We start from the raw sequence: 26,580 nt of genomic DNA on the forward strand, positions 1-26,580 counted from the left end.
GAGCCCAGTATGGGGCTTGACCTCATGAACAGCGAGATCACGACCTGAGCCGGAGTCAGACACTCAACCGACGGAGCCACCCGGGCGCCCCCGTGCCACTTGCGTTTCAGAGGCGCTTTCTCAATTTGGGTCTCTTTCAGTGTGAACTTTATTGTCCTCCTGAAATTATGCCTCATTTAAAAATCATTTAGTTTTCCCAGCATTCATTTGTATTTGGATTACCCATTTGCACACAGACACAAGTTGGTGTCTGAAAAGATTAGGATACTGTGCTTGACTTAGATTACCTTCCTCCGTATGGGTTGTTTTATAATTGAGCACGGTGGATGAATCCTTAGAGTCTGCTTACTTAGCACAGTTTTTAGTTGAAGTCTGTTTCGTGTGTTAAGTATCTTAGATCTGGGTTTTGGCCGTCGGCAGTTTTCTGGCAGCAGGGGTCAAGGGCGGAAGGTGCAGTGTGCTTCGGAGTAGCTCAAGTGAGAGTTCTCACAGGTCGCCAGATGGAAGAAGGTTGGAAAGTGGCGGTGGTAACTGATGTCTTCCGCTGGGGCAGCGCTGACACTTTGATTTGTGTTAGAGGAGCTGCGCATTCGCTAAACAAGAATGAGAAGAATGAGATCACAAAATACAGCCGTATTTTGTCAGTGATGCTGCAGGTCCGGTTCCAGACCACCGCAGTAAAGCGAGTATTGGAGTAAAAAGACTCAAGTGAAATTTTTGGTTTCCCGGTGCATGTAAAAGCAGTGTTGGGGCGCCTGGGTGGCTCAGTCGGTTAAGCGTCTGACTTCGGCTCAGGTCATGATCTTGCGGTTCGTGGGTTCGAGCCCCGCGTCGGGCTCTGTGCTGACAGCTCAGGGTCTGGAGCCTGCTGCGGATTCTGTGTCTTCCCCTCTCTCTGCCCCTCCCCTGCTCACGCTCTCTCTCAAAAATAAATGAACATTAAAAAAAAAAAAAAGTTGTGTTTACACCGTAGGGTAGTTTACGAAGTGTGCAATAGCATTAGCTCTTAAAAAAGCAGTGTATGTACTTTACTTAAAAAACACTTTATTCCTGAAAAATGCTAACCATCATCTGAGCTTTCAGTGAAGGATAATCACTGGTCACAGATCACCGTAACAAATACAATAATAAACAAGTTTGAAACACTGCGAGAATTCCCGGAATGTGACCAGAGACACAAGCAAATGTTAGAGAAATGGCACTGACAGACTTGCTGGGCGCCAGCCACAGGCCTTCAGTTTGTGCAAAGTGCGTTCCTTGCAAAGCGCAGTGAGATGAGACGCAGTCTCTGAGCTGTCCCAGCATCCAGAGGCTTCCGACAACATTGTTACTTTTTACCGTTAAATATGAACCCGTCCATCTCTGACAATTAGGGAGCATCCGCCCTTCTCCGTCCCGCCTGCTAACACGATGGGATGGTTGGCAAAGAGTACAAGACACAATAGTGTTAGAATTCATGGGTTTGGTGTCTTTTCTTGGAAAGGGACAAATGCAAGGTTTCAGTAGCCAGGTCCTTTGTTTGGATACACCAGGGACGCAGGGAAGCGTGGGTGCCAAGGGCTCTGGCGTTACTCGGTTTGAGTTATTGGGATAATGTCCTTCTAAAAATATTTGCTCCTTTTGTTTGTAGGTGTGAAGGACGTTTTCCTGCTCTGAGATGACCCCGCATGAATCCAGGGGTTGGGTCTTGGTGTTTGAACTCCTCTAAATCCTACAGTAAAGGTGCCGTAGGAGATCCCGGCTGCTGTCTTTTGCAGAGGTTATAACTTATTTGTGTTCTAGGGGGATTTTCTGCCTTGGTGAAGATGTTACTTACTTGTCAAAGAGAAGAAAGTTCCTTTCTATACCAGCTTTGTAAGCTTTGTCCAGATTGCTGTAGGAAGCAGCTGTGGGTGGGATTTCCCCGGCCTCAGAAACGAATAGGAGGGTTCTTTTTCCAGAACCTGGTTAAATCAGATTCTTCGCTTAATTAGTGCGGTATGAAAGCATTTTCTAGGTTTTCACAGTCCCTGAAATATCTTGTAAGTGTGGCTTTGATACTGTGTGCTTCGTGCTTATGTGGAAGTGGGGATAAGACAGGGATCTCGCTTGAAAAAATTTCCCTAAAACCTGAACTTCAGCAGTAAGTTACTGCTTATTGGCTTACAGCCACTCCGTGTGTCAGTGGCATGTTGCTCTTTGTCTTTTTTTTTTTTTTTAAGTTTATTCATTTATTTTGAGAGAGAGAGAGAGAGAGAGAGAGAGAGAGCGCAAGCAGGGGAGGGGCAGAGAGAGAGGGAGAATCCCAAGGAGGCCCCACGCTGTCAGTGTGGAGCCCGAGGAGGAGCTCGAACTCACAAACGTGAGATCATGACCCGGGCCAAGATGGAGACTTGGACACTTAACCAACTGAGCCACCCAGGTGCCCCTGTATGTCTGCTTCTTGATGCTTAGAGATGGCTTTTAGCACTTTCTGTGTGGAGTAGGAACACTGTCCTGTAGACAATAATTAATCTGTCTGTAATTGTTCACATACCTTATTAACACCATTTATAAATGAGGAAGATCGAAAGAAAGGAGATGGAAAGAAGGACCTTGATGCATCTGGGTTTTTAGCCAGTATGGAAGATGATGCAGGTATGTGGTCAGTGCTTTGACGTCGACAGCTCGATTTGTGAACGTTAGCTTTTCTGTAATCGCATTTCGGTGACGAATTTCAAGATTAAGCGGAGGCGTTTTGCCTCTTGGCCTGCATGAGTCCGTTTTGGCACCAGAAACAAAGTAATAGGCGAAGCCGGCCTGGGACCCTCGTGCACGTGAGGGAGAGGGTTCAGCTCGTGTGTCTGTGCGTGCGGTTCAGGACTTAACAAAAGTATCGCATTTCTCATTTTCTCTTTTTGTAAAATAAATCTCTTTCTCTGATCCCCTTTCTACTCCAACTCCTGCCTTTGCTAGAAGATATTTCTGACCCTCCCCAAGACCATTTGTTCTCTTCCGTGACGTCTGGAGTGTTAGTGGAGCCTTACTTACAGTCTCTAGATGTCCTTGTGGCGTTTCAGGTTTCGGATCAGAAGGACCCACCTCCCTCACACAACACTGCCACAGAATTTCGGAATTTACAGAGATGGTTGTTCTCCAGAAGAGTTTAATCACAGATGTCAAATCTGTAACTTAGGAAACACTGACCACGGTTGGGTCTCTCGTTGTTGTAAAAGTCTTTGTCTTCGGTTCCCCCCGAGCCGACGTTCGGTAAGAAAGTACATGCAGTGGATTCTAGGTTGAAAGTTGAGATTCCACTTGTAACTTGATGCGACATGCTGGCATGGAGAATATATTACGTTTAGAAAAACAGTCTCAGGAACTAACACAGACACGCGTGATTGGCAGCCATCGCAGTGGCCGCTTTCAAGGTGCAAGGAAAAGGTCGCCCTCCCGTCGGCATCTTCTCGTTGCTCTGTTGCGTATTTGCCGTCAGTATTGGACGCTGGATGTTACGCCGTAACGTGGTAGCGGAGAATTCAGTTGTTTGTATGGATGTCCACACAGCATGCTTTTTTCCTGCCCTTCGCATAGGTTGAAGGTGAGTGACAGTTATTCTCGTCCTCGAAATCGTTAAAGTACAGATGCCGCTATCTTCACTCACCGGTAGACGTTTCCTCTTTCTTGTGTGGAAAAAAAAAAAAATGGAGGGGGCGCGTGGCTGGCTCAGTCCGTGGAGCGTGAGACTCTCGATCTCAGGGTTGTGGGTTTGAGCCCCATGTTGGGCGCAGATGTTACTTAAAGGTAAAATCTTTCGCAAAAGAAAACGGAAAAAAAGAATGGAGGAATTTTACGCTTGGTCACTTTGAACTGAAGGTGACACGAAGAACCGGATGCTAAGTTCACCTGAAACTTCTCTCCCAAAGGGCTGCTTGAGCAAGCGGCAAGCTCTCTAAAGGGGAGCATTTTCAGAGAAGCCCCGGAAGTCAGAGACGGAGCTCTTGTCTTGACTCTTAGGGAGCTGAGGGACCTTCCCCAGGACACTAAACCTCTGTGGGCCTCTCTTTCTTTAATTCTTAAACGACGGGGCTGATTTAGGTCAGACGCTTCCACGCTTTTGAACTTCACATCCCCTGTGTTTAAAGGCGTATGGATTGGGGCGCCCGGGTGGCTCAGTTGCTTACGCGTCTGGCTTTTGATCCCAGATCAGGTCTTGATCTTGGGATCGAGAGTTAAAGCCTCGCATTGGGCTCCACGCTGGGCATGCAGCCTACTTAAAAAAGTAAAAATAAAAACAACACAGGCGCTGGGGTGGTTGGTCTGCCTTGGGGACTGTTGGCTAACAACACCGTGTCCCTTGCTGTCGCTCTGAGGCCTCAGTGGCAGTACTCGTTCCAGCCTCTTCTTATGTAGCATCATGGGAAGATGTCATTTTTGTCCTTTGCTCTGATGGCTTTGCCTTTTTAATTACATTTGGTTAAAGTGAACGAGCTGGTATTTAATTCTGGTGACTGTTAAAGCGTATGGTGTTGCATTTGACTGGTGACCCAGTGAGTGTGACCTTGACCTCGTTGCCACCCAGTACTTGCCTGGGTAACTCAAAAATTTAAAGAAACTCTGAAAACTGAACAGTCCATCTGTGCGTCTCTAGGTGCTCATCAACATCTCCTGGGTTGATGTACTGACCTGAGAGCCCATAGTACCCCCCCCCCCCCCGCCCCCACCTCCAGTCTGGGGCCTGGCTTGCACTGGCAAATACTCTGAAGCAGCTTTGCTCTGACTGACTTCGGGTCTGCTGTGAGGACCCTGCTGGCAGGCCTGTCCACTGTGCCCAGGAGAAGGGGCTTTGGGCTCTGCGCAAGGAATAATTTGCCCTCCGTGCGACCATCTGACCTGCTTTTCTCTCGGAGAACTTGTGAGTTAGAGACCCCTCCTGCCCTGTGCACGCTTGTAGGAAACTCAGGAAACTTAAAACGCTCACTTCAAACAGGAACTGATTAATGAAGTCAGTGATCATTGATTGAGTCTTTAACGTGTGCCAGGCAGTGTTTGTGGCACTGGAGGTTCAAAATTAAGAAGACATTATGTTTTAGGGAGAGAGACCGATAATGAACAAAACCCCCCGAAATAAATACCTAAGATGCCAGATAAATGCCTGAGAAAAGATACACACCCAGTTGTGTTTACAAAGCTGTCCTTCGAGTGGTGCTTGGCTCGGAGCAAACAGCGTAGCATTTGCTGTTTTATTCGTAGTAACTTATTTTTTATCAAAAAAAATTTTTTTAATGTTTGTTTATTTTTGAGAGAGAGAGAGAGAGAGAGAGAGAGAGAGGGAGGGAGGGGGGGCAGAGAGAGAGAGAAGGAGACACAGAATCCGAAGCAGGCTCCAGGCTCCGAGCTGTCAGCACAGAGCCCGACTTGGGGCTCGAACTCCCTAACCGTGAGATCATGACGTGAGCCGAAGTCAGATGCTTAGCTGACTGAGCCACCCTGGTGCCCCTTATTAGTAATCATTTAAATACGATCGGTGCGGGGCACAGACTGTGAAGAAAAACGAGGAGTATTTGACTTCAGCAGAGTCCTCCAGTGCGGTGATGGGGCTTGGAGGGGCCGGGTGCTGCTTTGGAATTGGGAGTTCAGGGAAGTCCCTCCTGAGGCAGTGACACTGAGCTGAGAACAGGGTCACCGGCCTGCTTGATAGCCTGTGTGGTAAAGGTGGAGGAGGCCAGTCGGGAGGGACATGTGGAGCAGTGAGTCCCCAGAGTGTGGAGACTCCCCTTCCCCCCACCCCCCTCCCCTGTCTGTCCCCCCCACCCCCCACCCCAGCAGAGGCCTCTGTTGCGGGACAGGGCCCAGGGTGGTTTCAGAGTCCTGGGCGGGACAGCCCGAGGGGCGGCTGGAAGCCGGTTGCTTCGGGCCTCGTGAACCGGGAAGACGTCGTTGGCCTTCTCTCTGTGCCATGGGAGGGGATCGCAGAGTTCTGAGCAGAATTTGTACTGACCTGGTCTGCGATTTAAAAGCTCCCTCTGGCCTCTGGGCGGAGGCTGAGCTGGGGGTTGGGGGGGGGGTGGGTAGAGTGGGGGCAGCCGTGGCCTCCAGGTCCGGGCAGGGGGCGCGGGCGGCTTGGCTGAGGGTGGTGGCGTGGGGGTGAGGAGAAGCGCGCAGGTTGAATGTGCTCTGCAGGGAGGGCCCGTGGGGCTTCATGCGGGTTGGGGGTGTGGGGTGAGGTTGGGAGCAGAAAGGCAGGGGCGCCGGCCAGGGTCTGGGCTTGTTGGCCGGCGGTGGGGAGATCGGGAGTTCTGTGCGGGCCGTGCGGGATTGGAGACGCCCACCGTGCACCTAAGCGGAGACGTCCTGTGGTGCGGCCAGCGTGGAAGTTCCAGAAGACGGAGCACAGGGTGCCGTGGAAGCCCGGGGCTGGGAGCTCGCCTGCGAGGGGGGCTTCCGGAGAGCGGGAGCTGAAACTCCGGGCCGAGGGCAGCGCGGGTCCGGAGAGGGCACGGCGTTGGCACCGGGGGGAGAGGAGAGGAGCCCTGGCAGCGTGTCGTGGGCGACGTGCTTGGCGGGTGCAGTCACGCTGCAGGGGGCGGTGAGGACTGCGCGGTAGTGGTGCTGTGTAACCAAGATTTTAGGTGACCTGAGCGCTGTGCCGCTGAGTCGCCCTGACAGGGAGGTGAAGTGACCTCGTCTTGTGTTTCTGTTTTTCTGTGTCCGTTTGGGGAGAGACGTAGAGATTTGTTAGTCAAGTCGCTTTGGAGAAATGGCTGAGCTTTCCTTGCCCAGAAGTAGCTCCCGGTAAGACGGGACCGACCGGACTCGTCCACCGCCACGGCCCTCTCCCTGGGACGCTGAGCCGCCCGGGCCACCAGGTGGCGTCGCACCACCGTAGGGCAGTAAAGAGAAACCAACTTGAGGTGAATTCCCCAGGATATACTTAAATGATCTTTTTAACTTGGGGGGAGACTCATTCTCCCATTCCATTCATAGCTCCTCCGGCCCCGGCCCCTGAACAGGTGGGCCGCCCATTCGTCCTCGACACACCGTTGAGTCTCCTGCTTTTTTAACCAGATGGTAGACTTGTGAGATCTTTCCCTAGAAGCATATAAAGAACTTTCTTTTGTCTTCCGTTGTGCGACTATGCCGCGATTTATTTCATCGGCCCCTTACTGGTGAACATCTAGGCCCCCCGCGTTTCGTAACTACAGGATGTGGCGGTGAGTGGCCCCGTTCGTACGTACGTCGCGTTGCGTGTTGGCGAGTACGACTGTCCGATAAATTCATAGGTGCGATTACTAGGCCAAAGGAAACGTGCTTTTTATATTTTAACAGATACTGCCAAGAGGTCCTTCGTAGCTGTTGTACCAACGGACACTCCCCTTGGCCGTTGAGAGGACCCGGTTTGCTACCTCGGTGCTAACAGAGTGTGCTCTCAAAGTGTTGGAAGCGCCGATCTTGCCGAGGTTTGAAGTGGCATCGCTACAGAGTTTTATCTCCTGTTTTTCTTGTTACGAGGCCGAGCACCGTTTTAGATGCTGAAGAGCCTATTTTTCTTTTATGTTCGTTCTCATTTTCTTGACCTGTTTTTCCTTTAGGAGGTCGGTCTTATCTGTAGCTGAAGAGTATTTTCTAAATTAGGGCCAGTGGTCTTTTCTGTGAAATAAAACGCAGATATTTGTCTCACTTCCTTGTCCTTTGATTTTGCGTGTGGCATTTTTTATGTAAAAATTTTTGAGGGGCGCCCGGGTGGCTCAGTCGGTTAACCATCTGACTCTTGATCTCGGCTCAGGTCGTGATCTCGCGGTTGTGGGATCGAGCCCCGCGTTGGGTTCCCTGCTGAGTGTGGAGCCTGCTAGGGATCCCCTCTTCCTCTCTCTGCCCCTCTCTCCCACTCATGCCCCCTCCCTCAAAATAAATAAACATTAAACATTTTTTTTTGATGTCTTGGTAGATGAAGTCGTCCGTCTTTTTACGTCCTATAGATTTTTGGTGATGGACGCAGAGGTCTTTGCCCTACTCAGGGTTTCGTCAGTGTCGTGTCATTTCGCTTTTGAGGTTTAGCTGTTTGCTGTGGTTGCACTTCTCGGTGTAAAGGTGCGAGTGCGGATCCGCTTTCCTTTCTGCTCTAGGTGCTGTAGATGGTCGCAGCGGCCGAGCGCCACGGTGACTGGGACGCGCCTTTCCTCTGTCCCTGCCCATCGCCCTTGCCCTCACCGCCCCACGTCCCTGGAAACTTGCAGCTCCATTTCCACCTGTTCAGCACCCACTCCACCGGGGGAGACTTAACCCCTTCCTCCACCGAGTGTGTCCCAGTCTGCTGTTGGGCCGTAAGGATTTTATAAACATACTGACCTGAAATCACACTTATCACACACTTACTAGAATATTTTATTTGTTTAGGAAGAAATTCTCCAAAGTGCCTTTTATTTCCACAACCTACTTGACTCGGGTCTTTTGTCGGTTGTCTAAAAACTGTAGCGTTGTGTTTTCCCTGCATTTATGGTTGTCTGAGGTAGGAGGGTACGTTGTGAGTCCTTTATGCTTGGAATTGGGAGCGATCGTTGGAGATGTTAACTCCTGCTTTTCAGCCATTCACTGGAGTGGACAGATGTCAGTGTGGACATAGATGAACTCAGAACCACCTTCACCTGAGAGAGGTTGTAGGATATCATCTCAGAACTTGGAAAAATCTACTTTCTTTTCAACTGCACATGTCATGTTCACCAATCTGGACCATAGTCTGGGCTGTAAAGTCTCAGTAAATACATGAGAATGATTGAGGACAGAGACGGAGTCTCTGACCGCAGTGAATTTACATTAGAAAACCATAATCAGATGATATCTAGAAATATTCCAAGTTTTTGGCAATTAGCTCATCTAAATAATTGATTTGTCAAAGGAGAAATCACAGGGCAAGTTAGTCTTTTGAACTGAAGGATAAGGAGAGTCTAAGGATTTGTGGGATAAAGCTAAAGCAGTGCTTGGAAGGCAATTTATAATTTTAAATGTTTCTACCAGAAAAGAAGAGAGGTCTGAAAGCAGTGACCTTAGGTTGTACTTTGTGAAGACAGAAGAGCACAGTAAAACCTGAGTAGGCGGCAGGAAAAAGCGAACGGTAAATAATCGGGGCCGAAGTCAGTGACCCAGAAAACAGAAACACACTAGAAAAAATTAACCAAGGCAAGATTGTTTAAGATCAGTAAAATTGGTCAAAAAAAGAAAGGGCGCCATGCCCAGTGTCTCAAAGGAGGGCATGGTCGTCATGGAGTTAGCCGTCAGCGCAGAGCCTGACGTGGGGCTCGGACCCACAAACCGCGAGATCATGACCTGAGCCGAAGTCGGACGCTTAACCGACTGAGCCACCCTGGCGCCCCCTGAAACCCTCTTTAAACCCTCGTCGTGTTTTCCTGGCTGTGGTTCCCTGAGCGCACTGCCATGCTGTTTTTCCAAGTCCTTTTTGTCACCGGTAACTTAAATGCTCTGCTCTCCTCCAGCCTCCTGAACGTCCTGCCCTGGCCCTCTGGTTAGATAAACTTTGCTTTTACTCTGATCCATGAAGTGTGTATGTTGCCCCTAAGACATTTTTGTCTAATTCTCTGTGTGTGAATCTTTCTCCACTGTTAGCGTTTGGGAAGACGGCTTCTGACCTAGCTCCTGGCCGTTTGGAGCATTGCGCTTTGAACGAATGTTCTTGGGAAAATGTGTTGAGCTCCAGAAAGCTCGATTATGAACGTGCTTTACGATCACTTCTGCGTACCTGGCTTGAAATGCGTCAGTTTCTGTCGTTGCAGTTTGAGGACTTAACCTTGTATGAAAACTGTCTGAGAATCTTGAATATATCCGTTATTACTAGAAATATTTCGTATCAAAGTGTCAACCAGTTATTTTGAAGGCTGTGGAAGAAATAGAATACTTATTTAGCTTTTGGTGTTTTATGAGTGACTACGTGTTGTGGTCGTTAATCTGCATCATTTGGTTATGCTGAAACACATCTGTTAACTTTTTGGTTAAAGAGTTAGATAAACCGTGTCCATAAATATATTTAATGCTTCACAGTCACCCTTACTGCTATAACCATGGTTATAAACAGTATCCTCTTTAGTTCCTAAGACTGGAGACGCCCTCCGGCAGATACGATTCAGAAGTAATTAATAATACGACACAGTCTTTTTAGTTGTCACAGGGGTACTTTGAAGAAGGACGCTGGTAATCTTTGCCTCCGGGTCTTCATACGTTGATCTCTGAGTTTAGATGAGTGGTTTGCTTGACAGTGAGGATGTTTTGTTGGTAACTCGAGAGCTTTTACGGACGAGGTAATCAAGCCCGTGTGCCTTACCAGGCTGTTGGCATATGTTTAAATAAAATGTATGACATGTCCCGTTGCTCTGGTTGATTTTAGCACTTAACGTTCTGAGTAAAACAGTTTAATGTGTTTTCTGTTTATATCTGAACTTGTAGGTCAATTTCATGTTACTGTGAAAATGAAACTTAGATAAAACCTATACAGAGTAGGCCCTTCCTTCCGGTGGAATAAATGAATCATATCAGTACATTTTTCAGAGGTAAAGTTGGAGAAACCTATTTTGAGGGTTTTTATTTTCTTTTAGCTGTTAATGGAAACATCGCCTGTGAACCTCTTAAAACATTTCAATATTGCAGCAAATCAAAAATTCAATAAAAAGAAATGTTTTTATGTATAAAACGCCTATAGAGAGATAAGGCTATGTCCATTTTACTATGTTTCTGGTAACCACACTTTTTCCTCCTTTTTTCTTAGGTTCTTGATTATTACAGACCATTTTCTGAAAAGCCCGGAATTGGTGAAAGCCATGTATGCCAAAATGAGCAATCAAGAAAGGTAACCCCAAAAACCAGTGTGGTTTTGAGTATTTAGCATTCCATATAGAGTATCCCGTACACATGAATGAAAAACTGTGTGGTTTCTTAGCTGGCACAAAATCTCTAACTACATGTTTCTGGGTCGGGAATGGTTTTAAATTGGCTGGTTAGCATTACCGCTCGGCCACAACAGGCAGTGATTTACGTGGGGCTGCGGAGTCCAGGTTGATGGCATCGTTCAGTGAGGGCGCGCTCGAAAACTGTGACCGGCACAATGTCAGGCTCGTCCCTTGATGCCTGTCTGTAGACTTGCAACGTGCTCCTGTTCGGTGTGACGATGTGGGACGTGCTCCACCAAAGCTCGTAGGGACCCATGGGTATTTCCGGCAAAGTTGGTGCCCATCTGCCACCTCCCTGCCGTGGCAGTGGGAAGAAGAGTGCCCTCAGAGCACTGAGACCTTGGCTCCGTGCCTCGTTGTGATGGTGATTCTTCACGTGCCCGTAGCCGGGCCCTTTACCCTGTTGGGGTTCGGTTTCCAGACCTGGACACGGAGAGGACGGTGTGAAACGATTTCCAGTATGACTCCGGCGGCTTGTGGCTTTCCTAGCCTTACTGGAGACACTGCCTCGGGAAACATAAAACTTAACTTAAAAATCCCAGGTCTAATGATGAAAAACTGTAAAAAATGTTAATCTTTTGATTGTAGTCACCATTTGTATAATTGCTGTGGTTTTGAAGTTCTTACGGTATATTTGGCTTCCAACAGTTCCGTGTATGCTCCTTTGTAGTCTTGTTGAGGAACTCTCATATCTTTAATATCTTTGACAAAGAGGAAAAGTTTGTGCTTTTAAAGTCAGTTTAAATGCCATGTTTATGGGGTGCCGGGGTGGCTCAGTCGGTTAAGCGTCCGACTTCGGCTCAGGTCAGGATCTCAGTCCATGAGTTTGAGCCCTGCTGACGGCTCAGAGCCTGGAGCCTGCTTCGGATTCTGTGTCTCCCCCTCTCTCTGACCCTCCCCCGTTCAAGCTCTGTCTCTCTGTGTCTCAAAAATAAACGCTAAAAAAATATAAATGAATAAATAAATAAATAAATGCCGTGTTTATAAACCCAGTGCCCCCGCCCCACCATATGCATACTTCTGTTGCAGAAAAAGAATTATTCGTAGTTTTTGACCTAAAATATGTGACACAAGGAACAGGGCTATAAGTTAGGAAATGGCTTTGCAGTGAGGAATACCTGAATGCGAGGAGAATAATGCCTGGTTGAATTGTATTTTTTTTTTTTAATGTTTATTTATTTTTGAAGAGAGAGACAGAGTGTGAGCAGGGGAGGGGCAGAGAGAGAGGGAGACGCAGAATCCCAAGCAGGCTCCAGGCTCCGAGCCGTCAGCGCAGAGCCCGACGCGGGGCTCGTACTCACAGACCGCGAGATCACGACCTGAGCCGAAGTCGGACGCTCAACCGATTGAGACACCCACGTGCCCCTTGAGTTGTATTTTAATATGCAATTTTGTATTCTTCATATTCCTTACAAAAGATCAGTGTTTAGGCTGCTCCATTACGTAACCAAGACGGTGCCAGACTAAACATTTTCCGTTTTTATTTAAAAAAAAGTCGCAGCCACTGCTTCCCTTCATGGAGCGTCTGCTCACGTGTCACCGCCCCTCTTTACTTTTCTTCCAAAGGAGAAGTGCTTTCATTTCCTCGTGTCACTCATTGTACGTCGTATTGTGTCACACACCTGCGTGCTGCCTTGTGACAGCGCCCTTGGGCTGTCAGCCTGAGAGGGAATGGATTTAGTCTTTGGTTCTGGGGTGCCCACGTTTCCCAGACAGTGCTTGGCACGTCACAGGTGCCAGAAAAGGTTGTTGGGATGAAAACATGAGGCAAATGAATTTTGTCTTTCAATGTTTATTTTATTTATTTATCTATTTGTGTGTGTGTGTGTGTGTGTGTGAGAGAGAGAGAGAGAGAGAGAGAGAGAGAGAGAGAGAGAGGGAATGAGCGGGGGAGGAGCAGAGAGAGGAGGACAGAGGATCCCAAGCAGGCTCCATGCTGACAGCAGAGAACCTCATGTGGGGCTTGATCTCCTGAACCATGAGGTCATGACCTGAGCTGAAGTCAGATACTTAACTGAGCCACCCGGGTGCCCTGCGAATGAATTTTCTTATTGTCGGGAAGGTCTATCCAGTAAGCACGCTTACTCGGGTTATACCGTCTGCTGTGTCGGAAACCTCAGGGTCCCCTTTCGGGTTCCCGGGTCAGTGGCCCTGCTGAGGGTGCCATCCCCGTGTCTGGTGAGCTCGCTCTCACCACACCTTTGCTTTACCCTTACGTCCTCTTTGACTGGACTTCCGCTGTGGCCTTTTAAAAAATTGTGATAGGGCGCCTGGGTGGCTCACTTGGTTGAGTGTCTGACTTTGGCTCGGGTCACCATCTCACAGCTCGTGAGTTCAAGCCCTGTGTCGGGCTCTGTGCTGACAGCTCGGAACCTGGAGCCTGCTTCGGATTCTGTGTCTTCCTCTCTCTCTGCCCCTCCCCCAGTCATGCTCTCTCTGTGTCAAAAATAAACAAACATGAAACAAGATTTAAAAAAAGTGTGATAAAGGACACGCAACTTCAGATGTACTACTGTAACCGTGTTCACGTGTGCAGTTTAGTAGCGCTCTGTACACGACACCGTTGTGTGGCCAGCCTCCAGAACTTCCTCATCTTCCAAAACCAGAGCTTCCTTGTTAACAGCTCCCCGTCGCCCCTCCCCCAGCCCCTGGCAGCCATCATCTGACTTTCTGTCCCTCTGATATTGATGACAGCGGGTGCCTCCCGTAAGTGGAATCCTGCAGTCTTTGCCCTGTTTTGACTGGCTTATTTCACTTATGATAATGTTCTCAAGGTTCGTCCGTGTTGTGGCAGGTGTCAGAATCTCCTTCCCTTTTTTTTGGTTTAAAAATTTGTTAACTTTCATTCATTTTTGAGAGATAGAGAGGGAGATACAGAATCCGAATCAGGGTCCAGGCTCCAAGCTGTCAGCACAGAGCCCGTCCCGGGGGCTCGAACCCACGAGCTGCGAGATCATGACCTGAGCTGAAGTTGGATGCCTAACCGACTGAGCCACCCGGGCGCCCCTCTCCTTCCTCTTGCAAGGCTGAATCCTCTTCCGTTGTGTGGATGGACCACGTTTTGTTTACCCACTCATCCGTCGGTGGACACTTAGGTTGCTTCTGCTGTTCAGCTCTCCTGAATCAGGCTGCCATGACCATGGCAGGGCAGCGGCCTAAAGTCCGATTGTTCTGATGTTTGTTTCCCGTTCTCTGTTACCTACCGTACTGCCGGCATGGATCTCACCCTGCCATTTCAGTGGCAGGTCCTGCCTGCCCAGGACGCGGTTAAATTCCGTGGTGTGGCTGTTTGAGGCCCTTTATAATGTTGCTTCATTTCCAACCCCTGCCCCTTCTCTCCCGGTCACCACACTGTGGCAACAGAGAACTCCTCTCAGTTCTTGAGGCCTTCCCTGTACTTGCTTGCCTTTGCATGTGTCCCTTTCTCTGCCTGGAACGTCCTGGCCCCCGCCTCTCCTCCTCGTGAATGTACAGCTGACCCTTGAGCCCATGGCTGTGAACTGCACAGGTCCACTTATGTGCCAGTTTTTCCAGTAAGTATAGGACTGTAAGTGTATTTTCTCCTCTTCCTTCTGTTTTCTTTTTTTTCTTCAATTTAAAAAAAATTTTTATTTATCTTTTTTTTCAAAAGCTTTTTTTTTTTTTTTTGATGTTTATTTATTTTTGAGAGAGAGAGAGAGAGAGAGAGACAGACAGACAGACAGACAGACAGAGCATGAATGGGGAAGGGCCACAGAGAGGGAGACACAGAATCTGAAGCAGGCTCCAGGCTCCGGGCTGTCAGCACAAAGCCCGTTGCGGGGCTCGAACTCACAAACCGCGAGATCGTGACCTGAGCCGAAGTTGGACGCTCAACCCTCAACCGACTGAGCCACCCAGGCACCTCTTCATCTTTTTTTTATTAGACACAGAGCACGAGCAAGGGTGAAGCGCAAAGGAGAGAGAGAGAGAGAGAGAGAGAGAGAGAGAAAATCTTAGGCAGAGTACATGCTCAGGGTGGAGCCTGACCCAGAGCTTGATCCCACAACTCTGGGATCATGACCTGAGCCAAAATCAAGAGTCGACCCTTAACCACTTGAGCCTCCCAGGCGACCCCCCACCTTATGGTTTTCTTAATAACCTTTTTTTTTTTTCTCTAGCTTACTTTATTGTAAGAATATAGTATATAACACATATAACATCCAAAATATGTGTTAATCAACTTATGTTATTGGTAATGCTTCTTGTCAGTAGTGGGCCATTAGTAGTTAAGTTTGGGGGGAGTCAAAAGTGAAATAGGGATTTCTGACCCTATAGGGGGTCGCTGCCTCTGTCCCCTGTGTTGTTCGGGGGTCAGCTGTACAGTCGTGCATTTAGGTCCTTTTCAGAGCTCATCTGAGCTTTTTGTGGTGACCGCCTCGAACAGTTGGCGGAAGGGCCTGAGGCCTCGGTGCTGATGGTGTCTGTGCTGGTGTGTGTGCAGCGGGGTGGGGGGGAGGGCGCAGGGAGGAGGGGAGTGGGGGGCTCAGCAGAGGCACTCCGTCTGTGATCGAGGAGAGGCTCTTGGGTTCCCCGCAGACCCCTTTTCAGGCAGTAACGGGGAATCCTGCGCTCAGAGTGGTACGTTTGCAGGTTAATAGGATGGAAAAGATTGAGTTTTTCTCAACAGGGACAGGCAGTGAATGAACGTGCTTCCTGTGCATCTAGAATGGATGTTCTAGGTGGTCGCCACCTCTGTGGCGGCGCTGAGACCGTGTCCTGTGTTTTGTGGTTCCCGTGAGGGGCTCCACTCGAGAACCCTGTGGGGATACGTGGTGCTTCCCCCGAATCGCCTGAGGAGGTGCCCTGGCCGCGGCCCCCGCCTGCTGAATTGCAGTGGCCCGTCGGGTTAGCGGCTGCTAGATTTAAAATCGTGTGAGGATCGGTCAGTGAAACGGGCGGTGTGTTCATTAAGTGCCTGCCGCTGGTCCCTGGGGCCTCGAGGTGACAGCGAGACACCGCCCCTGCCTTTCGTGTGGGTGGGCCTGGCCGGAAGGTGCTGGGCGTGTTTTGCTGCCCTTTCCTGGAGCAGCTGCTTTGGGCTGTGCCCTCGGTTGACTCCAGGCAGCTTGGTGAGAAGTGGTGGCTGCGGAGTCCCAGGCAGTTCCCGTGACTGATTGGCAGAAATGAGGGTCTGCGCTTACGCAGTTCTCTGGTCCCCCTTCCCAGCGAGTCGCACTATCGTTAGATTGACACAGCTGCCCTCGGAAAACACTGTTGCAGTTTCCAGGCTTGTGACGTCTGTAGCAGGGTAACGCGCACAGCGGCGGTGGTTCCGTGGCTCACTGCTTTGGAGAAGTTACCTCCTCTTGTGCAGCTGTGTTTCTTCTGTCGAATAGGGGTACGGCTGGTAGCCTCCCCGTGACGTGGCCGTAACTAACTGAAGCGTAGGATGAAGGGAGCAGTGCCTGGCATGCGGTCATCACTCAGTCAGTGAGTTGCTTTTGTGCTCCTGCTCTTCCGCGTCCTTGACTTTCCCTCCGGGTAGCACCCTACAGCCTTTTCACTTCATCCTCGAGAGACCCCGCGACATAGGTGTCATTCTTGCCATTTTCCACGTCGGGATCTGAGGCTTTGTGGGTTAAGGTATTTGCCCTGCAAAGGTGGCCGGCCTAGTGTTTGGACTCAGCGTGTCTGATGCCAGGATCAACAGTCTCCTTCCCCACCACACAGGAATCTCGTATGCCTGTAACTTAGGGATTAGCGAGGTTAGTTCGGCCACGGCTTTGTGCCTGCCTGCATCTTGGTTAGCTTGTCCAGGTTAATACAGGTTTTGGCCTTTATGGCACACCATTCAACAGATGGTATCCGTGGGGCGGTCCAGATGTAAATTCCCAGTTCGTTGGGGCCATCAGCCCTTAGTTGAATTGCAGACTTTTTTTTTTTTTAATTTTTTTTTTAACGTTTATTTATTTTTGAGACAGAGACAGAGCAGGAACGGGGGAAGGGCCAGAGAGAGAGGGAGACACAGAATCCGAAGCAGGCTCCAGGCTCCGAGCCGTCAGCACAGAGCCCGACGTGGGGCTCGAACTCATGAACCGTGACATCGTGACCTGAGCCGAAGCTGGACGCCCAACTGACTGAGCCACCCAGGAGCCCCAAATTGCAGACATTTTATTTCCAGAAGGAGAGACTATTATTACGTGCCCTGCTCATAGAACTCACGCCCTTACAAGCTCCCCCTGCTTCTTGGTACCTCACTCCAGTCCCCCCACAACCACCTTACCCATTTCAGGGTGGTACAGGTGTGGCTATTAACATTAAGCCTGCATTGGGCACCTGGGTGGCTCAGTCGGTTGAGCGTCCGACTTCGGCTCAGGTCATGATCTCACGGTTTGTGGTTCGAGCCCCGCGTCGGGCTCTGTGCTGACAGCTCAGAGCCTGGAGCCCGCTTCGGATTCTGTGTCTCCTTCTCTCTCTGCCCCTTCCCTGCTCATGCTTTGTCTCACTCTGTTTCTCAAAAATAAATGAATGTAAAAAAAAAATAAAAAATAAAAAAAATTGAGCTTGCATTAATCTAAGCAGGACTTTCAGATATAAATTTTGCTATAGAATTTTCCCTTAAATGTATATATTTCCCTTATATGTATATATATCTCTCTCTATATATATATATTGGCTTTTTTTTCTTTTTTAATGAAATGGGAATCCTGATTTTGAGGGCAGACTGTGTAACTATTTAATCAGAAGTGAATCAGAAGTAGAATGCTAATGACAGCCAGTGGTCGAGAGAGAAAATTACAGAAGCTTCGGTCTGCATTAAGGGGTGTGTCCGGTGAGCCTGTGGCAGCCCGAGTGAGGACTTCTGGGTTGAAGGATGGGGGACTCTCACACTGATGTGTGACTTTAGATAGCTAGTCTCTGACGTCTCGCTTTTTCGTTCTTCACCTCTGGGAGAGTCACCAAGTCAGTGAGTGAGTAGCACTGGTATTCTGTTTCCAAGGAAGTGTCTAGAGTGGTTCCCCTGCAACTGGAAGGAGTCAGGCTTCCCGCATGACATCCCCCGGTCCCTGATCACACGGTACTTTTCAGTACACATGTTTTCTGGCTTAGAAATGGAGGGGCAAATGTAATCCACCGTTAAAATACATGATTTCGGAAAAAAAACTCTTCCTTGAGCTGTTAAGTCCCACGCGTGAGTCCCACATTTTGATGAGACGGATGGTTTTTGATGGTGGCTAGATGTAGGGGGGGTTGGGCAGTTAGATGGGGCCTCTGGTTGGGCCAGCCCCCTTGTAAATGGCAGACGAAAGTGTTTGGACCCACTCCCTAATGATGGGAGCCGTTAAAGGTTTTTATTGACAGATAACAGAATAGAAGTCAGATCATTTAATGAAGTATAACTGATTCTCAGGTGATAGTTAAACTTGACTTGTAGTTTTTTATTTTGAACATTCATGTTCTGGTTTTTCCTCCCCCCCCCCCCCCCCCAAAATCACTTAAGTCCTCGTCTGCTCTGCTGTCCCGTGTTACAGTCACACAGTAGAGGTGCTTCGCCCGAGCAGGGAGGAGTGTGAGGGGTGGACGGCCTCTGGTGAGCCTGTAATGAAGGCAGCATCTGCATCTATTACCTTATCTGGCAGCTGCCGCTTCCAGGCCTCCCTCCGTGTGTCCCCTGGGACTCCAGGGCCTTCCTGCTTCTGCCTGATGAACTTGGGTACCACCCTGGGCCTACTCTTTCTGTCTTGGACCTCACACAACCCCTTCAGGGTCTCCTCCTCCTTTTTGTGTGCTCTGTTCTGAGTCCACGAGGCGCTGAGTTCCCTGAAACCACAGCTTATGACTTGTCATACCTAGCAGCCGTTGTCACGCTTTCCCAGTTTAAAAAGAATATTTTTAGTGCAGACATCTGGGTTCCTTTTGGATCATACCTAGTAGGTAGCCTCCTCCCCAGCGTTCCCAGAAAGTCGACCTCCCTGGGGAAAGCGGAAAGCCTGGCTTTACGGCCTGAGAGCACCCCATTCATTTTTAAAGCTTCTGTGTGAATAAGGGAAAACAAAAATAACCCTAGTACTGCACTGTTTGTTGTTCTTTTGTACTCAGTTGAGGGGGTCATCTGTTTCATTTTGGGTTAATAATTGCTGTGAGAAATCTGAAGGTTTTAGGAGTTTTGAAAACCAGTAAGGTATGTGTATGATTTTTTTTTTTTCTCCCCAGAAGGATGATCTTTCCCATCATTTGGCAAAAATACAGGAAGAGTTTGGTATAGTTTCATTTCATGCTTGAAACTTGCAAATTCTTTTTTTTGTTTGTTTGTTTGGTAAGAAATGCTCCAAGCCTCCTGTAAGTGAATTACCCCTATTTGCTAAGCATTCCTGTCCTTTCTGGTTTAAAAATAAATGAGAATTATACATGTAATCTCAAGTCAGAGCGTAATTTTGAGAAACATCCTGCTTGGTTTATGCTGGATAGATTGCCCTGGGTGAGACTTGTTTTTTTTTCTCAGAGAAGGAAAGAGTTTGTTGAATAGAAATACTTATGGGATAATATAAGTGTTGATGTAAAATCAAATAGGTCTGGTCTTCAGATTTATGTCTTGGTAAACTAAAATGATGAAATAAACAAAGCCAGCCTTCACAGGAAGGACAGCGAAGTGAGTGGCTGAGGCCTGTGGCCCAGGAGTGAGAGCTGGAATCCTGTGTCTGGGTCCTGATGCAGCTCGGCACGTGTGATACGGGGCGTGTGAATTGGCCTCACTGAGCCCTGTTTGCCGTTCTTAGTGCAGGCCAGTGGCAGTGCCTGTCTCTTGGAGTGTCGGTAGAGTAAATGAGATCCGTGTGTGTAAAGTGCTCAGTAGCCCAGGAGTGAGCTGTGAATGGATGTGAGTCCCCTGAACTTCGCTGTTGTTGATATTGTGGACGTGTTATAACACTTGACAGCGTTTCTGAAATAACTGAATTAAGGGCTCACAGTAAAGGGCATATAACGGGGGCTCGTTTCTGTAGCCACGTCACATCAGAGAAGTCAAGGTTTGAAAAAACACGTAACTGATGAAGATTGATTTTATTCACAAAAAATATTTGCCCTAGTTAGACATTATAAACAAAGTAAGGAATTTAAAAAATTAAAACATCCTCTTAAAAATGCGCTCTATAAATATTTTTAGTATGGTGCAATTTCAATATTTCGTATTTATGTAAAATTTTTTTATGTTTCACAGAGTTACCTTGTTGGACCTTATGATAGCGAAAATCGTGGGTGATGAGCCACTGACCAAGGATGACATCCCTGTGTTTTTGAGCCATGCCGAGTTGATTGCAAGCACGTTTGTGAATCAGTGCAAGATCGTGCTGAAGCTGACCTCTGAGCAGCACGCTGACGATGAGGTACGAGGACAGGTTTCATAACCTTGGTTGAGAGAGGGAAAGGGAGATTTTCGGACCTAGTCTGGTCCTCCACGAGAATTTCTCTTTTAAAGCTTTAAAATATAGTGCGTAAGTAACATACGGACTGAGTGTGCCCCACCTCCAAATTCGTATGTTGAAAGTCTGGTGGCCCATGTGATGCTGTTCGGAGGTGGGGCCCATGGGAGGTTTGAGGTCCTGAGGGCGGAGCCCTCGTGAATGGGATTAGTGCCCTTACGCGAGAGACCCCGGAAGGATCCCTTGCCCCTTCCACCACGTGAGGACATGGTGCGGTTGGCCATCTGCAGCCCGGAAGAGGGCCTTCATTGGAACCCAGCCGTGCAGGCACCCTGACCGTGGACTTGAGCCTCCAGAACTGTGAGGCATAAATGTTGTTTCTGAGCCCTCCAGTCTGCGGTGTTCTGTTACAGTGGCCCGAATGGATGAGGACAGTATCCTCGGTTTGGAACAGTTAGGAAAACACAGGTAAGGGAAGACAGTGCCTGTCTTCCTACCATCCAGAGTTAACGACTTGAAACAAAAATCTGGTTAACGTATTTTTCCAGGCAGCTAACATCAAATACATGCATGCACACGTGCACAAACATGTATTCTGAAAAATGAAACCATGCTGTGCTTTTTGTAAGTTTCTGTTTTTTCTTCTACGGAATGTAAGTTTTATGAGGGTAAAAGTTTTGACTCTTACGTTCCTATGTTCATGGTACACAGTAGGCATTTAGTATTGGCTGACTGCATAAACAGTCCATTGTGAATGTCGTGAGAAAAGCCAGGGTAGCATTGTAAGTAAAGAACTTGCCACAGCTTGCCCGTCTGGCATTCAGGTTGTTCCCACTTGTGCTCACTGTCGCCAGGGCTGTGGTACATGCCTTCACAGGTACATCTTTGTACGTTTCCCTCGTATTAGCCTCGGCGTGAAATTGCCGCCTGTAAGGGTGTATCCCATTTTAAAGCTTCTGGTACACATTTTAAATTGCCTTCCAGAAAGTTTGTTTCTTCTGTCCTTGTAGGAGATTCGCGATCATACACCAGCCTGGTCAGCTTCTTCAAGTATCTTTTTTTATTCTTCTCAAGGCTGCCCTGGATCATTCGAGTCTTTACCAAGGGGATGGAAGCTAGTTTATGCCGATTCCGCTTCCCTTCTCTTTGCGTGAGGAATTCTCTTTATTTTTGTCTGTCCCATCTTCCTTCCCCCCTGTCTTAAAGTTAGAATGGTTCTTTCTCTGGAATACTACTCAACAGTAGAAAGGGATGTGTTTGTCACACAGGCAGAGAGGAATCGCAAACCTGCTGCATGAGGGTAGCCAGAGTAGAGCGCGAAACTTACCAATAATAACAAAGCCTGCGAAAGGTCATCAGGGGCTGGAGGTGGAGGGGTAGAATTGATTGTGGGGGGCACGAGGGAACGTTTTGGGTAATGGAAAGGTTGTACCTGGCTGTGTATGTCGACACAACTCTGTAGCATACACTCAAGATGGGCGTATTTTTATTGTGTCAAGTATACGTCCTCGGTAACACTGACGTCTGTGGGAATGATGGGTGGGAGGGGCTGCCCTCCACAGGACCACCCACCATGCGGATCCATAGCGTTTTCCAGGGAGCTGTGCGTGATGCCACGAACCTCTTAGCTTCCCTTGTAACCGCGGGCCGCGGTTAGGACTTTACTGTGACGGTAGATTTCCTTCTCGGTGAATGTACCGTGTTTCAAGGTTACTTTGCTGTGGATTTTCTGTGCCGCGTTCCTACAGACCACATTTGCGCTCGCGGGCAAAGCTGGTACTTTCATTCTCATTTCTGTGCTATAAGAGCCAAATCTCGACTTCCTACTGCCTTTCCTTCCTGGAGATAGATTTGCCTTTGTTTCCAGTAGGAGGAGCAGTGAGCTGTGCTTCTAAAAAGTTTCAAAAATCAATTCTCCAGGAGACAGAAAAGGAACTAAAACTTAGTACTTGGTTAAGACCCAGCTTTCAACTTTTTCAGGGCACTTGTATTTATAGTACAGATAATTTCAATATTGTCATAAGAAATGACCTGATGAAACTAGTTTTTTTAATGTTTATTTTCTTTGAGAGAGAGAGACAGACAGACAGTGTGAGTGGGTACGGGCAGAGAGAGAGGGACACACAGGATCGGAAGCAGGCTCCAGGCTCTGAGCTGTCAGCACAGAGCCTGACATGGGGCCCAGACTCAGACACCACAAGATCATGACCTGAGCCAAAGTCGGATGCTTAACCAACGAAGCCACTCAGGCGCCCGATGGAACTTTCTATATTGAGGAAAGTTTGTGTATTTCTTTCAGATAGTTTCATTTCTAAGATGGGAGGAAATACTGTATATTAATAGATAGAAATTAACTTAAGTTTATTGACTTATTTTGAGAATGAGCAGGCAGGCGTGGGGCAGAGAGGGAGAGAAAGAATCCCAAGCCGGCCCCGTGCTGTCAGCACAGAGCCTGATGCAGGACTGGAACTTACGAACCGCAAGGTCGTGACCTGAGCCAAAACTATAGGAGTCAGACCAACTGAGCCACCCAGGTGCACCAATAGATAAAAATGTATAGACCGTTTTCTTTTGAGAACTGTCCTATCTTCCTTCCCTTCTGTCTTAAAGCCAGAACGGGTAGAATGGTTCTTTCCCCAGTAGTTCACTTTTTAAAAACTCATTAACCCCTACCCTCCTGATTTGTGCACGTTACTGTATGTGTGTTCTCCTTTAAGTTAGAAGGTTTTAAAAAAGCCACAGTAGTTTTTAAGAAGACCTCTAACCTCAATATTTCGATATACCCTATAGCCAGTGGCTGCCGGGGCTGGCCTGTACTGACTTCTGAGTCCATCGTTAAATGTTCGGAAACTTACACCGTGGAAACCAGCAAATGCGCTGATCGGGGCTCCCCACTCCTGCCTCCTCTCCCTGTCTCCCCCAGCCAGCAGACAGCAAACCACCGCGTTTACCCGGCTGGGGTATCCGTAGGACAGGATACCCAGGAAGGTTCTTACCATGCTGCGGCTGAAAAATTGGAACGAAAAGTCGTGTTTGTATCATCTGTGTGTTAATTTACGTAATTGTGTGCCTCTAAAATCCTGAGGGGTACAATTACTTTTTTTTTTTTCCATGCCGCCTTAGTGAAAATAGTCTTAGGTTCTCACATTAACGTGCGTGCTTCTGCCTTTGGTATTTTGCGTGTACTCTTTTTTCTAGTTTCTGATACATTGTTGTCGCTCCTAGTGTGCTGTTTATCTCGTAGGACTGACGGGTCAGTTAGCTTTGTCTCGAGCCTTCGTCTTGTTGCTTGTGGTGAGCCTGGCCTTTCCTCTGAAAGTGAAAAATATTTCCTTCAGTTTTGTATTTTCTTGTATTTGTCCATTAGGAAAATGATGTTCGGGTTGTGGGTTTCTCATCCTGTTTCCCTCCGCGTTCCCCAGCTTCAGTCGTAATATGTTTCTGTAGTAGGCATTTGAACGAGAACGGGTAATCTTTTATTCCACAGACTGATAAGGGATTAAATATTTGTGCTATGCAGATAATACTTGCTTATTAAATAAAAAAAGTTCACACGGAAGTCAGCGAAACAAAAAGTCCTCATTCTCGCCCAGCCCTCCTGTCTTCTGCGGATATATTAGCGTATACTTTTTTCTTTTCCTTTCAGAGTTTTTTGTACGTACACGCCTGTGTTTTGCCTCTTGGTTTGTTCCAGTACTGCTTTTTCTGTGTGTCTTGTGCACTTCCTCCTCCTTCACAGGTGAACAGTGTCTCACTAGATCGATCTGCCAGAACTTTCTCATTGACCGTCTGTCAACATACACCTCAGTTGCCTCCAGGGTTTTGTTTTAAAAACCTTTTCACAGATAATGCTCCGGTGTAGGTGTCTCTGCAGTTTTGGACCAGCAGATCTGGAATTATAAATTCCTGGAAGTCGAATCGCTGAGTCAGAGTCTGTTTATTTAAAAATTTTAGGAATATTTCTAAATGCCGTACCAACAGAGCATGAGAGTATGTGGGTTTGTAGCCTTTCACTAATCTGATTTGATTACCATTTCTCGTTAATTGTTTCGTTGTCCAGCATGTTCATTTTTTTGTGTGTCAGTTTACCTTTTAAAATAAAGTTATTAGTGAGCATTTTCAGAAAATTAGTGTTTTTGTCACATATGCAGGAAACTTTTCTTTCCCCAGAGTTAATTGTTTGTTTGAATTTATTTATGATATTCTTAGCCTTTTAGAAGTTTTAATTTTTGTTTTTAATCTAGTTAGGCTTACCAATTTTATCCTTCTGGTTTCTGAAGTTTTTTTAGTTTTTTGTTTTTGTTTTTTTTACATATTTTATAAAGCCATCTCCAGTTAGACTGTGGAAATACGCACCTGTATATTTTAGGGGTTTTTTTTTTTTTGGTATTCTGTCCACATTTTTAACTGGCCTTGAATTTATTTTTGAGTAAGGAGTGAAGTATAGATCCAAGTGAATTATTTATGTCTTGATGATCTAAGAGTATATAATCTTTGGTAAAGGACGGCTTGGATTTGAATCTTGATTTCCTTTATCATTGGTGTCTGATCTTCATCTTGGAAAAGTTACTTACCCTCTGTGCCTCCGTTTCTATACCAGTAAGATGAATGGTATTTTTTTTAATGTTTAGTTATTTATTTTGAGAGAGAGGTGGGGGTGGGGGGGAAGCGCGTGCGGGAGTTCGCACAGGGGAGGGACAGAGAAAAAAGGAGAGAGAGAATCCCAAGCAGGCTCCGCATCATTAACACAGAGCCCGACGACATGGAGCTTGGGGCTAGTGAGATCATAACCTGAGCGAAAACTAGGAGTTGGACGCTTACCGACTGAGCCACTGAGGCACCCCAAGACAAGTGGTATTTCATGTAGGCATTTAGTATGCTGACTGGTACATAGTGTTTCCCAAATATTAGCTGTTAATTGTTGTATCAATGCCATTTAGTGAGTAATCTCATCCTTTCCATTAATTTTAATGTTACTTTTGTCATATATTAAATTCTTATATAATTTTGGATCCCTTTCTGTATTTCCAACGTTTTACAGAGAGAACCAGTGAGATACCAACAACCGTCAAAGAAGTCAAAGAGCTACGTGTTTTATAGGCACTGAAGGCCTGCTGGAATGACTTAAACATAGATGCAAACGCTGGTCTGCGCACAAGGCAGTAATTAATTACATTCCAGCCAGACACAAGTGATCTGCCTTTCTGTAGATAAGAGTCATTTGCATAATTATCAGTTTTCCCCAACGTTAAATTTTGTAAGGGTGAAGTTAATCTCGCCAGATGGTCTAGATGGGAGACAAATCTTTCTTCCCCCTCTTGTGTCCATTGCAGAGTCCTGTTCCTTTGATGTGCCTGTGTCTTTTTTCCCCAGAGCCCAATTTAATGAATATGGTTTTATAATACTTGTAAGTAGCAGAAGGACATCTCACTCATTCCTCTTATTTTTTTATTATTTTTAAAGTTTATTTATTTATTTTGAGAGAGAGAGAGAGAGAGAGAGAGAGAGAATGAGTAGGGGAGGGGCAGAGAAAGGGAGAGAAAATCCCAAGCAGGCTCTGTGCTGTCAATGCAGAGCCCGACTCGGGGCTCAAGCCCACCAACTGTGAGATCGTGACCTGGGCCGGAACCAAGAGTTGGATGCTCAACCAACCGAGCCCCCAGGCGCCCCATCCTGTTTTTTAAGAGAATATTTTTCCTAGCTGTTTTTTCATTATTAGTTTCCAAATGCACATTAGAAACACATTAGTAATAAAAGGATTCTAATGACTAAAATTGGGAATGTGTTAGGTGGAGATAAATTAATTTTCACTGGGGTTGATTTCAGTTAATGTCCTAGAATTTAGGAGCTGGAAGGAAACTTCTAGATTATCTCTTCCAACCCTCTGATTTTACTGTTATCTCTTTATCATGGAAAATTTCCAGCAACTAAGAGAAAAAAGTGTCCTGCAAGCCCATGCCCTGCATCAGCAGCTCTCCTCTCCGTTCATTACTTTTCTTGTTTTGTCCACAATCCCACCGTCCGCCCTGCATTGAAACAAAATTCCCACGTGTTTCATCAGCCCGATGTTTTATGTGTTAAAAGGTGATGAGTCACACAGAAGTAAACTACAGTTAGCACACACCTAAAAAATTAGCAATGTAATTATAATACTCAGACTTTTCCCATTATCCAGTAATTTTGTTCTAGTTTATTCCTTTGAATCAGGATACAAATAAAGTCCATGCACTGCAATCAGTTGCTGTATCTCAGATATCCTTTAATATCTATGGTCTCCTTTCTTGCCC

At 47.2% G+C, this 26,580-nt stretch overlaps 1 protein-coding gene across 1 annotated transcript in view; it reads left to right on the top strand.

Moving 5' to 3' along the window:
* Positions 1 to 26,580, top strand: part of ATXN10 (ataxin 10) — a 167,948-nt gene that overhangs the window by 45,727 nt on the left and 95,641 nt on the right. The window contains exons 6-7 of the mRNA XM_049626527.1: positions 10,733 to 10,813; positions 20,092 to 20,257. Of these exons, the coding sequence (XP_049482484.1) occupies positions 10,733 to 10,813; positions 20,092 to 20,257 (247 nt within the window). The remainder of the gene's footprint in view (positions 1 to 10,732; positions 10,814 to 20,091; positions 20,258 to 26,580) is intronic.

This window comes from Panthera uncia, chromosome B4, assembly GCF_023721935.1.
Source record: "Panthera uncia isolate 11264 chromosome B4, Puncia_PCG_1.0, whole genome shotgun sequence".
NCBI lineage: Eukaryota > Metazoa > Chordata > Mammalia > Carnivora > Felidae > Panthera > Panthera uncia.